This window comes from Dermochelys coriacea, chromosome 3, assembly GCF_009764565.3.
Source record: "Dermochelys coriacea isolate rDerCor1 chromosome 3, rDerCor1.pri.v4, whole genome shotgun sequence".
Taxonomy (NCBI): domain Eukaryota; kingdom Metazoa; phylum Chordata; order Testudines; family Dermochelyidae; genus Dermochelys; species Dermochelys coriacea.
The window spans coordinates 140,137,587-140,154,696 of NC_050070.1; the positions used below are offsets into that span (position 1 = coordinate 140,137,587).

Below are 17,110 nucleotides of genomic sequence, written 5' to 3' on the forward strand. Positions count from 1 at the left end.
TTACAATTTTGCAAAATTGCCTCAGATTTTTATTATTATATTTTCTCCCATTTCTCCAGATGGAAATACCCACTGGGTTGTAAGGTAATCATAAAGAAAAAAAAAGTTTTTGGAGGAAAATTACTACCTATAAATGAGATGTATTTATTTATTTTTAAATGCTTGACCTTGGAAAGATTTTAGTTCTTATAATGAAAGGACCAATATTAATACACGCACTGCTTAAAAACCTGAATTTGAGGGCTGCATCATCTGAATGCTAAAGATACTGGAAACAGTTTTTCATTTAATAAAAGCGGCATCCAGCTACCATTAATCACAGCCAAGTAAGACTTGTCACATGGACATGCTGAGCCTCAGGATTGTAATGTGGGCACGAAGCTGATTTCAATAAAATAAAAAGAATTGTGAAGTTTTAAATACCATTTAATGCACCTCCCTGTCTTTATTTACTGTTCAAGCCCTATATTCAGTCCAAGACAAACCAAAAAGGCAATATGAGCTGGAAGGTTGAACAGATTGAAGTATCCACATTATTATTTGAAATGGTAGTGGCTACAATGCTCTTAGATTCTCTCATAGGTCAACAAGTATTCTTCTCCGTACCCTGTAGCAGACAATGTGCCCCAATCATAAGTATCCAGTTGATAAAGCTATTCTCTTCTATACACCAAAAATATGGAGCATGCAGAAAGCAACACAAGGAGGAACCCAGCATTGAAAAATATTAACTCTGGAGAAATCATGCACATTTGAATCCCAACTGGGGATTTTCTAAGGAGGTGATCAAATAAATTGCATGGAAGGGAAAATGGTTCCATCACCTTAAGGCAAGCTGCTCTGTTGGGAATAGACAGTTTCTCCAGAATATTCACCAACCACCATCTTCAAAAAGTCCTGGTTTGAAAAGTGGTAATGTAAAAAATGCCACTTCTTACTCAGACTAGCTCCATCTGCATATTACTCTGACTACTCCTGCAGAGCCAGCGCAGCTAAGCAGGCTGGATTCCATTATTTCCAGTGCATCAACAACATCATTTACTATGATCCAACCAGTCATACATATACACAGAAGGCAGCAGGCTTGCACAGTTGTAATACGGGACCTAACCTAAAAACAATGAGATTGCACAGATGTTATTAAGGACATAATTAGGCCTGCGGAATCTGGTGATGATACAGAGGATCTTCACCTGCCCGTGTAGTGAGGGGGAGGGGAAGAGAGGAACTGCCATATCATTATGGACATGGCATTCAGCAGAAACCAAGACATCAAGGGCCTGGGGGATGGACCATTGGCTTTTCCACAAATGGTCATTTTATCCCAGAAAAGGATAATCTGGCAACAAGAATAGAAGGATATAGGAATTTCCATTCACTTATAATGCAACACTACACTACTCTCAAGGGATCACCTAAACTGAATGAGGTGTCAGGCCTTTGTCTCTCTTCTGAGACTGCCAATTCTTGTGGGGATTTCATTGTATTTTTTGTTTATTTTTAACAAGGAAACGTCTCCACTCATAATGTCAGTGAGCCCATCAACTCTTCTCACACACAGCACTGAACAGTCATCAGGTGGTAACAACTTTTCATCCTTACTCAGATGGGTGAGATCAGAACTAATGACAGATTAAACACTTTTTCTTGTTACTAATCCCCTGAGTCACCCAGTTCCCAGTGTTCAGCTCTTTACTCTCTGCAGCTTGCCCCTAGACAGCTGTACGAAAGCTCCAGGTAGCTCTTGTGATTCATGCTTTGATTCACTCACCCAGCATTTGCAGAAGAGGAGAGGCAATATGACAGTATTTTCTTCTCAGCCTCTCAGTGCATCTGGTCAGCCTACTGAGATTGCCAGCTCTCTGGGATAGAGACTGCAGCGAGTGCAATGCTGAGCATTTTTAAATAAAGCACTGTGTAAAAATGTGGGCAGTCCCCATATGCCCCCTTGTGGGCTAGTTCAGCAGTGCAGATGTGGCCCACCTTAATTTCCCCACATGGAGCAGCTATTTAATTTAATATTTAACAGCCCATGGGCAAGGAGAAGTTGGCACATATAAAAAAATGCCATTTTCCTTTTAAAAAAAATAAGGTTTCAGGTCAGGAATCATTACAACGAACAATTCATCAGGAGCCTGGATCAGGGCTCCCAAATTTACAGTCCACACCCAAGTTCCTGAGTCAAGTTAGGCTTGTCTCCCAGCACTTGGACTGCCTAACCAGCAACTGCCCAGCTTCTGCTCCCTTCTCTGTGAGGCACCACTTCCTGTTCCTCTTTACATGTATCAGCAACAGGGCAGGGACCGCATCTCCTTTATTATCCCCAGGTGGCAGGCTCCAGTCTGTCCTTTAAAGGAGTAATACAGTTTTCCTCCCAAAACACTCTTTCACACACTACTTGATAATATTATTAATGTATTCACTACTAAAAGACTACAACAGTTTGAAGTCTTTAAGGCTATCAGGTAATAGGAAAATGATCAAGTTCTGGGATAGTAGGAAAATTTCCTGACTCCAAGGAATGGAGATAGGAATAGATGCTCTTTTAAAAGAAGGAATATTCGAACTCCAAATGAAAAGGCACAGTGTCCAGTTATTATTCCAGGTAACAGTTCATATCTGGAGATATTTTGGAGGAGTCAATTAAGAGAAGGATTGCCTAATAAGAGTGGTCTCTTCTACAAGTTTTACTCTACACTATATGTACATAAAAGCTGTAAGTATACACACCTCCCCCAACCACCACATATATGAAGTTTTATATTACATATAAATAACAAGCTATATTCAAAGAACATTAGGGTTGCAAAGTCAAGCACTCAAAGTTAGGAAATTCCAGAGTTAAGGTTGCATGTGCAACTTTAATTCAGTCCCCCTTGTGCCTATGCATTATGATATAGTCATTCATTACATACTATTGTTCCAAAAATTGAAACAATTGCCAGTAGATAGGATGATGAAGTTTTGGTAAATTCTTTAATAATGTAACCAAAACTGTGTATTAACACAAATGAGACTGTATATACATTGTATTTTCTGGATAAGGAAAAGAGGAGCGGCGTCCTCTCACTTTCCCTTAGACTCTAGAGGAGCCATTTCTAATGACTACCTGTGCTCTTCATCCTCTCCTATCATCAATGCCTCAAATTGTGACAACTCTGACTTCTAGATATCATTAATTCCCAAGACAACCAATGAGGTTTCTACAAAAAACACAACATATCTCCTATGTTGAGGCTAACTGCACCATCTGTCTGCCTCTCTTGCAGCTTTTGCTGACTTGACAGCAAAGCACATGCCATGGATACCAAATGATAAACCCTGTCTGGTGATCAAAATGCACTACTGTTAGATTAGCATAAACATGTTTCCACTTGATTATCACATACTCATGTCTTGTTTCACCTGCATTGTTTAGAATAAACTCACATTTTTGTGGCCAATGAAAGGAAAGGATGCAACCCAAAGCAAAATCTACTCATCACACATTTGGGGTCCCAACACAGAGTACCATAGAGCTTTCAGGCTCGACTTTTTCCAAACCCATACTTTTGTTCAGTCCACACTGCTCTGGACAGTGTGGAAATAGTCACCTGCAAACCCCATTGTATCTTCAAATGAAACTAGTTGTTCTTGACGTCTCAGTGCTTAGTTTGTACACAGTGTTTGGATATGACGGGAAAACCCCATTCAGTCCACTAAGACAAGGCCCTGTTTTTTAAAGGGGTTGCATTGAGATGTCTTGGCCAACACCACCACTGAATTTAAAAACAGAATAAAGAGAAGGCTTCTTCTACCCATGGTTTATTTTAAAAAGGGAACATCTAACGTCTTTAAAAAATGATATCAGAAGTGTTTCACCAATATGTGGAGCCCATTTTTAGGGAAGGAGCAGTTTGATTTTAGAAAAGCAAAAGGGATAACAAGTGGTATTTTCATCACTAGACAGTTTGGTGGAAAAGCGGCTGAGAGAAATGTAAAGTGCAATTGGGCTTTCCTTGATTTGGAGAAAGCATTCCACAAATTACCTAGTGTGACAAAGGTCTGTCCTTGCCTCCGTGGGTCCCGCATTTCCTGGTGAATTTCACTAGCCTCAGAAGCTCACTGTGACCCTCCACGTAACTCCTTTCTCTAGAGACAAGGGTCACAGTCTACTGAGCCATTTTCATCATAAGCCAGCGAGGGAGGTGAGGAGAAGTTATCCTTCCTTGCACAGTCTCTGTTGTCTCCCAGTCTCAGTGATTAAACAGGGGGCAAAGATGGGAGGGAGAGCCCAGGCCCACCCTCTACTCCAGGCTCCATCCCAGGGACTCTAATAGTATCAGCTATGGTAGCTGACCTTTTAGAAACATGACATGCACAATTCCCTGGGCTACTTCCCCCACAGCAGCCCTCACTTCCTCAAGCTCCACTTCACCCTTACCTCAGGGCTTCCTTCCTTGTGCCTGATATGGTGTGTACTACTCAGCCTCTCCAACAGCACAACTTCTTCCACAGCTCCTGACATGCCCACCCACCTGACTGACTGGGAGGCTTTTAACTAGTTTCAGCCAGCCCCTGATTGGCTTCAGGTGTCCCAATCAACCTAGCCTTCTCCCTGCCTTCTGGAAGGTTCTTAATTGGCCCCAGGTGTCTTAATTGATCTGGAGCAGCTTCCATTTCACTTAACCTGGTACCAGGGACTTGTTTAGCCTGGAGCTAATCTATCTATCTCCCACTACTTTTCTATAGCCATCTGGCCTTGCCCCATCACACTAGGCAACTGCTGGTGCCTCTGCTACAGTTCTATGGCGTACCAGAGGACCTTGTCCAGATGGTGTTGTGTGACAATTCCATGACAAAAAAGTGTGGATGTCCTTCAGTGTAACAGAGTTTTGAGGTGAAGGTTGGGCTCTACCAGAGATCAGCACTTAGTCCATTACTATTCATAATAGTGATGGACATCAGAAGTAAGCAAATCCAAATGGGAGGTAGTAACAAGTTGATCTATGCAGATGATATTGTACTAATGGCTGACAGTGAGGAAGATTTAGGCCAGGTGATTGATGCCTGGAACAGGGAATTAAAACTATGGCCCCAAAATGAGTAAAGAATAGACTGCATTCATATGTATGACTCATACAGAACCAAGCCAGATAATATCAACATAGAGGGCAAGTGCCTAAGTATTATGGGGGCTGGTTAGCAGCAAATGTAGATATTGACAGAGAACTGCAAACAAGGTTGCTGAGCATGGGGAACTCTGCACAAGATAAGTGGAGTGATTTATGATAAATGGATGCTCAGACTATTTAAGGGACAGCTGTATAAAACCATGGTAAGACCAGCTCTTCTGTACTGACCAGAGACGTGAGCGAGACCAGAGAGAGGTACTTGAGAAGACCTGAAGCCATTGAAATGAGATGTTTAAGGGCTGTGAGAGGTGTGACATTGCTGGGCCACATGTGGAAACACATCATCAGGAGTGAGAGCAAGGTCTATGTTATCAGAAGAAGCTGCAAGAGATGAGGCTGAGATGGTACAGGCACATACCAAGGATCATGACAGGAAGGATCTGAGACTAGAGTTTGCGGGTGGGAACAAGAGGAGGCCAAGAAAACAGTGCTTAGACTGTGCATGGGAGAATAGAGTGAAAATGAACAAGCATTGGATAGGCACACTGGAACGGACTGATCTGGCAACCCAGCCCCAGGTAGATGGGAAAAAGGGAAGATTATCAAAAGTGACATTTTGCTTACTGTACCTCCCAGATTAAGATTCACTTCCAAATGGAACTGAACAGGAACTGCAACTGGACATACCCATATGAGTTCCTATGGTTCGTGTTGGGTCTCAAAGATTCCTAAATCAATGTTGATTCAATTATTATTTATTTGTATTGCAGTAGGACCTATGAGCCACAGTCATGGAACAGCACCATCTTTTTGTACTAGACACTGTACAAACACGGATTCAACTCTACGTGCAGCATAGCATGTACATTTTACTATTTACCTCCATTTTTATGATTTATCACACTCACCACCAATGGTATCTGAGCACTATATCTTTTAGATCTCCATAAATGTATATGGTGGTTTACCATAAAGGCTGCATGGCATCACCACATCCTGTCTTAAACAAATATGCCATGTTATGATGATCTATGAAGCCTTCAATATGAATATTGCCAAAAGAAAACCAATTACTGCATTGCTTCACCTGCAAAGTATGAATGCTTCTTTTTGCCCAAATCCAGATCTGAACAGCTAGACTATTCCATTTGCTTGCTGTGTGCCTTGGTTAAAACAAAAATGATCTAAGTGCTCTTCACAATCTCTATGATTCATATGTCATATTTCCTACATTTATTTCAAACAAGTTTTTATTCATTCACAGCCCTAGAGATGAACCCTGTGTTATGCAAATCACCCATCTCCTATCAATTTCTGATATTCCAATCAACATTAGTTGAAAATACACTGAGAATTTTTGGTGTGATGAGAGCTTTGTTGATTGTGGAAATGATTAAGAGGCAGCTAGATTGGCAGCTTCATTCTCACAAGGCATATTAAATCTAAGGAGACAAAATACCAAGCCCCCTCTTTTTTCCTTACCCCTTGCAAGACTTTCTTTCATCAAAACATTAAGGCAAAGAGACACAGCAACCACTCAGATCTGTATGGTTTGCTGCATTATGTACCTACACAAATTAATGCTACAATTGAAAAGAGGTTAATAAGTTTATTTTGACTTCACTTTAAGACCATAGCAGAAACACAGCAGACTGTATATCACAGCACACCAGCTACCAGTCACTATTTTAGATTTGTGCCTTCTGAAAATTCAAGTCCTGTGATTTTGAGCTTCACTGCCAAGCACAAAAACTTATTTGGACTCTGAGAAATAGTTAAATTGAATTTTAGAATTGAAGATCAAGCACTCAAAGCTTCAAAAGAGGCTCTGGGGATTCATCCTCAGTCACCATCTTGGATACTTATGTACAGACCTACAACACCATGCTTGGAGCTATTGAAAATATAAACATGATTGAATCTCTGCCACAAAGAGCTTGCAATTCAACTGCAATGTAGAGATTTCAGTTGAGACACAAACAATGCATTGGCAGAGAGTGCAATTTCATGGCACTGAAGTTTGATTTTTTTCAATTATTATTTCAATGTTATCACTGAGGGGCTTTATAAAAGATATTTTTCAAGAAAGATTTAAATGAAGCAAACTGCTCTGTATGAGATGCCAATTTCTGCAACTGCTTTTATAGTTAAGCACTAGCTGTATAGTAGCATAGCATATTTGACATATACATTTTTCCACTGGATTCATTCTGCATCCAAAAGTTCCATTAAAAGGAGTTCATGAGAAGTGCAGAATTGAATCTGTAAGCTTCCTCTGATGGAGTAAAACTAAGACGGCAACTAAGATTGCAGATCCCAGGGGAGCCTGTCATAAGCTTCTCTTAGTCTAACAACATTATAAAATAATTGTTAGCAGAGAGTACAGCACTAATCAAGGTATGTGTTACTCTTCTCTGAGCCCAGTAACATACTCTACAGAGGAACTTGAACGGATATGTGCCATATTATACTAGATGCCCTAAATTATCAGTCAAAGTACACAGGCCCTGTACAAAGTATACACAGCATTGCACCATAATATGGGAACTGGTAACAAATGTGTGATATCAATCATGTATTTTACAGCATAACCCTCAGATTTCCCAGAGGTCTGAGGTGTGGAACATATTAGCACATTAAAAACTATGGGAGCTGGACAACACACATGTCAACTAGAATGTCCTTCATTACAATGTGGACTCCCTATACGAACTGGACGTTGGCAAGCAGGCTAGCATCTTTCTCTGCAAAAAGGCTTTGGGAAACCTTAAGTGCTTGGTGCAGGCCAGCATGTGTCTCCTCACCACTTTGTGTCTTTGTGGAACCCAGAGTGCCATGAGACATTAATGTATGACCACAGGAAGTTCATGCATTAGGAATGTGCTCTATATACACTTATATAAAAGGTTCTATTATCCCTTACCATATTTGTTGCTTTGACCAGCTGCTTAGTTACTACAAACCAGGTGCTGCTGAGCAGTGTGCATCAGTGATGCAGATAGGCACTGTAAAGAAGGCTGGGTGTGTTAAGAGGGATACACAGAAAGATGTATACACGAACACATTTTATATACATATATGATTAACCTATCAGATAAATTGTTTCTGTTTTCTATATACTTTTTAAAATAAAGTTACCTATTTTAATTGAAATTAGGAATCTCTCATTGCTTTTCAATCCACTGTTCTACATATTATTGCTCCATTCCTGTCATCTTCCCCATTATTTTGACATTTCTTTGTGTAGACCCTGAATAGCAAACTGGAAGGGAAGAGGTCAAATACGCCAGACACTCCTGTAGTCCCCTCAAGAGATTTGGGGAAATTTCCATGAGCTGTTAGCAATGGACCAATGACATGATCTGGCAGTTCTACTTCCATCCAGCAGTGGGCAATGATCCATACATACATTCACTAGCCGATTAGTTACAAAACTGAATACCGCCTTTTGTTGTGTCTGGATACAGACATTTTTAAGAGTAAGTGTTGATGATTATGAAATTCTCAAGATTCGAATGAGGTACTACACCTAATATTTTTACAGCATGTTAGACACTATACAAACATGATAAAAAGGCAAATCTCTGCCCCAAAGAGCCTATTTTACATGGTTTATCTGGTTGTAGGTCAACAAAAGGCCACAAGCAATAGTATATGTCAAATTTACTACAAAGGCATTTGAAAGGAGCTGTCCATTTGTGAATGAAAACTGTGTAATGATGCACAACTTTAAAGGAAGCATTTTCTGAATAGTTTCTACATTTTAGCAGCAAATTACAATTTCAGATTGGGTACAGCAAACAATAAATATATTGGAAATCCAGAATGACACAAGGATTCTATCCTTCTTGTACTGCTCATTTTCACATTTAGTGCATTAAACACCTTCATTCTTAAAATCTGGTTGCTCCGGCTGCAGAATTTCCAGTTTGCTGCAGAATTCCGTAAAGCAGTTCCAGAGAAGCCAGGGGGACGTTGCTTCAGAACTTTGGCCCAATTTGCTGCAGAGCACATGGGGCAATCCATGTAATCACTGAAAGAGCAGTTCTGTTTTTTTTTCTTTTAAACATGAGCAGGAGGAAAATTCTGAGGGGTTTTTTAAATCAGAAAAAAACCCACCATTGATTTCAAAGGCAATCTAGCAATTGAGAGGTGTGGACTTTGCCTGGAAGACAGATTTTACCCTATTCTCATGCTTCTGAGAAAGACACTATCATTCCTGAGCTGCTACTAGAGGCAGAAGATCTCATCAGAAAATTACCTAGTTCTCAAATAATGTGGAAAATAATCTTGAATAAGGGTCTTATCTGGCACGGAGAAATACATCTTAGGACAGGTGTATAAAATAAACTTTAAAACTGCCATGTATTTGAATAAGAAGAAAGAAGACTGGAAATTATCTGTTAAAATAAAAAAACAGCCTCTTCTTGTAGAGAGTACAAAATATCTGTATCTTTTTATCCTCAAACCCAAAAAGCTATGTAAATTTAACAATATCAATATATGAAACTATAAAAACTACCATCAGCAACCTCACTGGGCAATTGTTTAACAGCATACTAACATTTTAAGATAGGGAAAGAAAAATAACATCCAGTGGAAACTACAGGGGGATAATTAGATAGACAGAATAAACAGCAATTACCCGAGTTGGAAGCTGGCCAGGATCACTGCTCTTGCTAGATGTGCTATAGGATGTTTAATGACCACAAGCACCACTTACTGCAGCGCCGTGGCCTTACACCCAAGTACTAGTCTGATCCCACTTAGCGTGAGATATGACAGTATCACAGTACAACGCAGATAGTGGATTTTTTAGGCATGTGATTTTTACCGCTGTTTCTCACAAGGCTATCAAAATGCACCTCAATCATTTGGCTGATCAGCATAATGTGACCACTAATGGTTAGTGGGTAGCATGAGTAAAATGTTAGAGAAAGCAATGTCCTGAGGCAAACTTCCTGTAATTCTTTCAGCCTGGGTCCCAGTAGGAATTTGCCAAGTATGCTATTTTTAGAATGCTTTTATTCCTCTTCAGTATTTGGATACAAGTATGCATAATTTGCCCAATCATTTCTCTCACTCATTCTATAATGTATTAAATTGTTAACGGTGGTTGTTATTTGCATAATAAGAAGTACAGTTTCATCTTGATTCAGAAGAACACACCATGTGCGTCTTCCCATTAATGTTAATAGAGGTTATGTGCAGATGAGTCCCTATACACTGGCCAGCATTGCTGTTATATATTTGTGTTTTCAGAGGTTTATAATTGGCTGTTAAAAATTTGTGGACTGAATCTTGGCAAACAAGGTTTTAGCCCGGGAACAGATTTCTTCACAAAACTAGGACATAATGGAATTAAATACTTTGGAATCCATGGACCAAATTCAGCTGTGGTTTAACTCCATTGACTTCAGTAAAGTTACACCACACATGCATATGGCCCTTAAGTATATAATATCACACACACACACACACACACACAGAGTGTAAATGTATATATAGTCTATATTTTCACATTCTTTGTTTTCAAATTATTTGAAAAAATCTGTTTTAAAACAGATCCTGTGAGATAATATAACAAATTTGCACTTAAAAAAGACCAAAAAAAATGCAACAAAAACAATGGTTTTGTGCATAATTAAATAATGATTTGATGTCAGCCCTCCCCCCCACACACACTATGTGCTTGTTCTATATGAGCACATGAATGTAATGTTCGCTAATTGTCCTTTTGTGCAAAATTTACATGCTGATATAATCCTGCATTTGATGTTTTATTATCACAGCCATTTGTAATTATTATACATTAAGAAGTCCCCTTCATTTGAGATATTTAGTAGCACAGATGTTGTTTGTGTAAAAATCTTAAAGGATTGCCTATACAAAAATGACAAGCTACAAACACAACATTCTATATAAAAAATCAAATGCAGATACAATTCTTGATTTGGAATTTTGCTAAACTGTAATGCTTTTAAAAACATTAAGTGGCTATAATCAGTTATTTGACATTATTCTAAATAAAAGAGAATGCTATTTAAAGTAATATTTCACTTGGTGTTGTCATGATCAGTAATATGCAATACAAGTACACGAAAATGAAAAACTCATTCTTGCATTTTGATAGCATAACTGTAATGTTATCACTTAAGGACTTAATCCTGCAAACAAGATTGCACTTGCTTAACTTTACGTAAGTGAGTAGTTTAATTGGCTTCAATGGGAATGCTCTTATGAATAAAGTTAAGCATGGGTGTAAGTGTTTGCACTATCTGGGCCTAACTGTGGTAGACCAACAGATCTAACCTGTCTTTATAATAAGTCAGTTGAAAAACCTTCCTCCATTACATTGTGACCATCATTCTGGACTGTATTCCAGAATTTGTTTTCTATTTTTACAGCTTCAATTCATAATGAAGTTTAGAAGATTATTTAAAGACTCCAAGAAAAGCTGTGAAATCTTCTTTGTAGTGACAATTTTCAATTTCTTCTTTTAGCAAAGTGTCACTGACCAGTTTGAGAGGTTTGCAAGCTTCTTAGTATGTTGGTTTTTAAACACCTATGCAATGTGAGAATGTGGGCAAGTGTTGCTGTGAAAACCTGATGCATGGATTTTAGAAAATCCAAAATGGTAATCAGGATTTTATGGCTAAATCCTAATTTTTTCATTCTGTGCATGTCAAAATATAGTTTTACAATCATCTTTCCTTTTGTGAACTAAACAGCCATACACCGTACTTTAAAATGTCAAATGAATGACAAGTTGTCTTATTCAATTATGACAATAATATAAAAATCATTTTAGGATAATTCTTCATTTCACATAAAGTCAAACTTCTTATACAGGGACATTCAGAGCAAGTATACTGTTTGGTATAAATGGAACTTTTTTACTTTAACCCACACATTCAGAATGAAGGTCCCCATAGTACCATTAACTCTGCCACTTGCTGTCCAATTGTAAATAGGACAACTAGAAAGAGAACCCATCATATTGTATGTCAATTTTACTGTGAAATCTGAATTTATTCCATTAAATATATGAAATATTTAAATACCCTGCCCATTCCCAAAGTTAAAACATATTTATTAAATAAGTATTTGCCTACTAAAATATGATGGTTCTTAGTTTTAACAGATTATGTAACAGAAAACTCTGGGCCCAATTCTCCCCAGCTTGCACCTTGCAAAGTTATGCAACACTTGTGCAAAACAGCTCTAGAACTCCAACACAATTCTGAGTGAAGAATCCTGGCTTGAAAGTATTTTACATTCATTCACTGTTTTGTATCAAACTGTGGGATTCCTTCAAGGGGGACAGATCTGTTATAACATGAAGGACAGATGATTGCCTACAGCAGCAAAAATTTTTGTTTGAGAGACTGTGGGCCTGGGACAAGATTACATTTGTTAAGGTTTGTTCATTAAATGAATACCCTAGAATTGGCTCTGTGATCTGTTAATGATACCAGAACACAATGACAGTATTTCATGATCTTGTCCAATAACTTCACAGCCCTCAGTGAGTCCAAATATTGTCTTGCAGCCAACCTCATGTCAAATGACACCTATACGCTCATCATTTTAACATCTTCCCATTGGCCAGACCATTTCCTGATAGACAACTCCACACTCACATTTAGCTATAAAGCAACCCATTAACTTTCACATTTTTTGAAATTAATGAATTTTCTCCACTTTAATGCTGAATTAATAAATGGATACTTTTGTTGGGAGTAGCAGTCAACATAGCCTGTACAACATTATAATTTAACAAATCTGTGGCCACCTAGAACTTCATAATTGGTAGATCATTATGGCAGAGCTGAGATACTCCTGCTCCATAAACATGAACTCTTAACCCATTCACTTAAGAATTACTGTCAGCAAGAAAGGGCCTAGCACAAAGTCAAGCAGTGCTGATGCCATCCAGTAGTGGGGAGTCCATGAAACATGAAACTTTACTTTTAAGAAGAAAAGGAGTACTTGTGGCACCTTAGAGACTAACAAATTTATTTGAGCATAAGCTTTCGTGACCTACAGCTCACTTCATCAGATGCATTCAGTAGAAAATACAGTGGGGATATTTATATAGAGAGAGAACATGAAACAATGGGTGTTACCATACACAATGTAATGAGAGTTATCACTTAAGATGAGCTATTACCAGCAGGAGAGCAGGGGGTGAGGGGGGGAAACCTTTTGTAGTGATAATCAAGGTGGGCCATTTCCAGCAGTTGACAAGAATCTCTGAGGAACAGTGGGGTTACCAACTTAATTATATGTTCATGTGTTCAGTCATTTGCATCCACAGAAATGAGGATACTTTGAACAGCGGGAAAAATATAATATGTTTGGGATGGAGGTTAATATTGGATAGTGAAAGTTACTGGAATAATATGGGTAGAGAGGATTTGGAGGAGGAACAATAAACTCTGATTCTTATAGTTTTAAGACAAAAAATTAAGATGAACTTGTGTAAATGAACAAACCTCCTTCATAGGAGTTGCTGTTATTTCCACTGGAACCTGTGCTATTGATGAAAAGGTATCTTATTTTAATATAACTTTCACAAGTATGATTGACCATTTCTTTACAAGTAAAAAAAAATACTTTTGGAAATAATGTCTCCTATAAGCAAACTGTAGACATAAGTCTGGACCCACAGCAGTCAAACAAAGACAGAGAAGGTAATTAAGATGAATCCATTCCTGGGAACCCCACACTCTAAATACTTATGGGAGAAAAAGGTCCACTTCTCAGAGGCCATTATTTGTATGCTATTTTTTCTTTTTTAAACCCTGAATGGTTTTTATCATTCTTAGGAAATATCTTTGGCTGCACTCCTCGTTTTCACTGTTCAAAAGAAATCCCAGAAGTTATATATTAAGGTATATAGAACATTTTGTGCTGCTCTACATGATGCAAATTTCTGCAAATATTTTATGTGATGGATGCACTTCTCCACTACAGAACCTATGCAGTTATTAGCCATGTTACAGTGTATCTGAAGTATAGGTTTGAACCAAGATCTACTTTAAAGTAATTTTACACTCATTTGATAGCATGAATGGAAACAAAGAATTTTACTAGTCAATTTTAAAAAAATGGAGTGGATTTTTGCACTTATGAAAGAGAAACACTAACAACATTCATTAGGATCATCTATGAAGGGGGCAGATGCTGTGAAAGCTTTCATGGTACAGCTCAATCCTAGCCTCAACCTTTGTTTTTTCCAGAATTCACCTCTGTTGGGCAGACACTGATAAATGTAAATTGGTGTCAGTAATTTAGTGATAAATATCCACAAGGTACAAGTAGTTAATATATTTTTAAAAATGTAAATAATGATATTGATTACATATATGAACAAATAAGACAGATACATTTGCAGCTGTACCACTAGACTGAAACAAGGGACTGCAACCCTCATGCTTCTGATCATAAGTTGATTTTCTGTGGGAGTCAGTAAATAATTTTCATGTATGGTACTACAACACACACGGCATTGTGGGATGGAAGATTCACCTTCCTTTGATGCTGCTGATATGCCAGTTCTTATGTTAAGATACTGGATTACATAGAGAACCAAACTCAGTGCACCTGTAGCCTAAAAACAGATTTACAAATTAGTTTGAAATGAAAATGTGGTGCATTAAAAATATTGCCACCTACCTATAATTGCCTTTCCCTGCAGTAAATCTAGTTTTGCCATTGCTTAATTTACTGGACTATCTAGAAAAGCCTTTGAGTAAATTCCTTGCAACGCATAGCAGAAACACACCCTTTTCCCAAGAAGTCCAGTTTTCAGTGGATTCATAATATAGTCAATTCTTTCCCAGATCAGATGACGATGTGGATTTCTTAGAATACTCAGGTAAAGTACATGACTGGTGTCCAAGAACCCTGTTGCACCACCAGTGCTTTGAACAGTACGAAATTCACTTTGAAGCTTACCAGAAAAGACACTAGGAATCTTGGAAAGAAAACTTTTGACTGTACGAATAGAAATCCCATTTTTCTCATCCTGCATCCGTGCTATGACATCTTCCATCTGAATATAAAGAAAAAATAAAAACAGCATTATTTCCTAGCAGAAATCTATTCTCTGAAAACCTTAATTCAGCCTCTCAGAAATGAAGGCCTTTATTTGACTTTTTTCCCCAATATTTTCACTTTTTATTTCAAGAGGATAATAAACCACAAAAACAACATTAATGAAATGAGAGTTTGTGCTCCAACAATACTTGAGAGAGGAATGCTGAGGCATAGCAGGGAGATTTCATTCTAAAGAGATTACAACCATGATTAGAGACAGAGTCTCACATTCTATTAATGTTATTAATATTATCCAATATAAAAGAAAACAGTAGCTTTTAGAGCATCTAAAGCAGCTATCAAAATTCCCCCCTCTCCCAAAAGATTCCAAAATGGTGTCTGTGATAGTGTCATTCATAAGTGGTTTAGATGTTGTAAAAGCTTTTTCCTCCATTCAAAAGCCCCAGTCCCTGACTTAAATGGAAGTTATGAGTTCTCACTTTCTTGCATGAAAAGACCCATGCAGTCTTTTTGGTGATTGAGGACTGTATCAAAAAGGCTATTTGCAACTAAAATGAAGCCTTTAAGTCAATAGCAGCCTATATTCCCACTTCTTTCTTGAGATGAAGAGAAAGAAAGGACAAATGTTCATGGTGGCATTTGCCTCCCACTGAGACAGTACAGCCAGAAATGCGGGTTGTTTTCTTGGCCAACCAGCTACCAGGAGAAGTCTTCAGCCTTTCTGTATTATTATTTTGGGTACTTTTATTGTATTAGCTAATTTATGCCTGACTAGACTTTACAAGCCAACTGGGCCTGCACTTGTTCTAATTCAAGCCAAAACCAAACTTCTGTTGGCTACAAATGAAAGCATTAGCAAGCCCTCTTATCAGGGACTCATGACCAAAATCCTGACAGGCTAATTAGTGGATATATTATATATGGAATAAGATATCCTAAATTTTATCCTGATATATAGTAAACATTAATAAAGAAATACAAGTTAGACAAATTCTCTCTGTATATATTTTAAAAATATACAAATGAAATAATCCAACTAATAATGATTTTACCCCTGTACATTCCTTCATCTTCATTAGTAATAGAATCCAAGCTCCATGGAAAATTCTTGGTTCTCTATGTTAAAGAACATTTTAAAATTTTTGATTACAGAGAATACTTGGAGACCCATTTACTGCAAACGCACGTGGATTATATATGGACAACTCAGTTAAGAGCACATAGGTTCAGCTGTATAGGCAAACATATGTTAACTTACAATGTATATCTTGTGTGTGAAGTACACAGCACAATATGGAAGACTAAAAATAATGCTTACAACTTCAGGTTACTTAAAATGTAACTCCAAGGAACGGAGATGTTCACTATATTTAGAAGAATAAATGAAGCCAATGCATGATCTTTGGATACACATTCTTTAAACTAAAATTGGATATTAAGAACTGATTAAGGAAACTGAAATAGTGTGACAAATCACCTGAGAGTTGGAATCTGACCCTGCATTTACTATCTAAAGAATAAAGAAAACCCTGCCTTTATTGAAGTTAATGGGAAGGTTACTGTTAACCTCAATGACAATCCTGAATGAAAAAAAATGTCTGTCAGCTTTAGCATAAGATTTTCATTTCAGATTAAAGATCCATTTCCGACCATGGGTACAAAGGTCTCCCACTGAAGTAACTAGGACAACTACAGCAGAATTTGGTTGGTTCTATTGAATCTGCCTCAGAGGACTCTGCAATGTGTTGTTACACTTCAAGTTCAGAAATGAAGATCCCCTGTACAAAACCTTGCTGAAGCTGTAAATACCAGCATTATGGACTGACTGACTTAATCAGTATGCATTGATTATAGTCTAAGTGAGTTTGGATGTTCTGAAACTAGGTATAACAGAACACCTGCCTCCTAATAAGTTACAACAGAGCTGGGGT

At 37.9% G+C, this 17,110-nt stretch overlaps 1 protein-coding gene across 8 annotated transcripts in view; it reads right to left on the minus strand.

The window, feature by feature from the left end:
* RGS7 (regulator of G protein signaling 7) overlaps positions 1 to 17,110 on the minus strand; it is a 442,164-nt gene that overhangs the window by 214,327 nt on the left and 210,727 nt on the right. For 7 of the 8 annotated variants that reach the window (XM_043511436.1, XM_038397461.2, XM_043511440.1 and 4 more), the window contains exon 3: positions 15,078 to 15,174. In XM_043511436.1, coding sequence (XP_043367371.1) covers positions 15,078 to 15,174 — 97 coding nt within the window. Of the gene's footprint in view, positions 1 to 1,771; positions 1,906 to 15,077; positions 15,175 to 17,110 lie in introns of those variants that run through there. The other variant, XM_043511437.1, reaches the window with a different exon arrangement.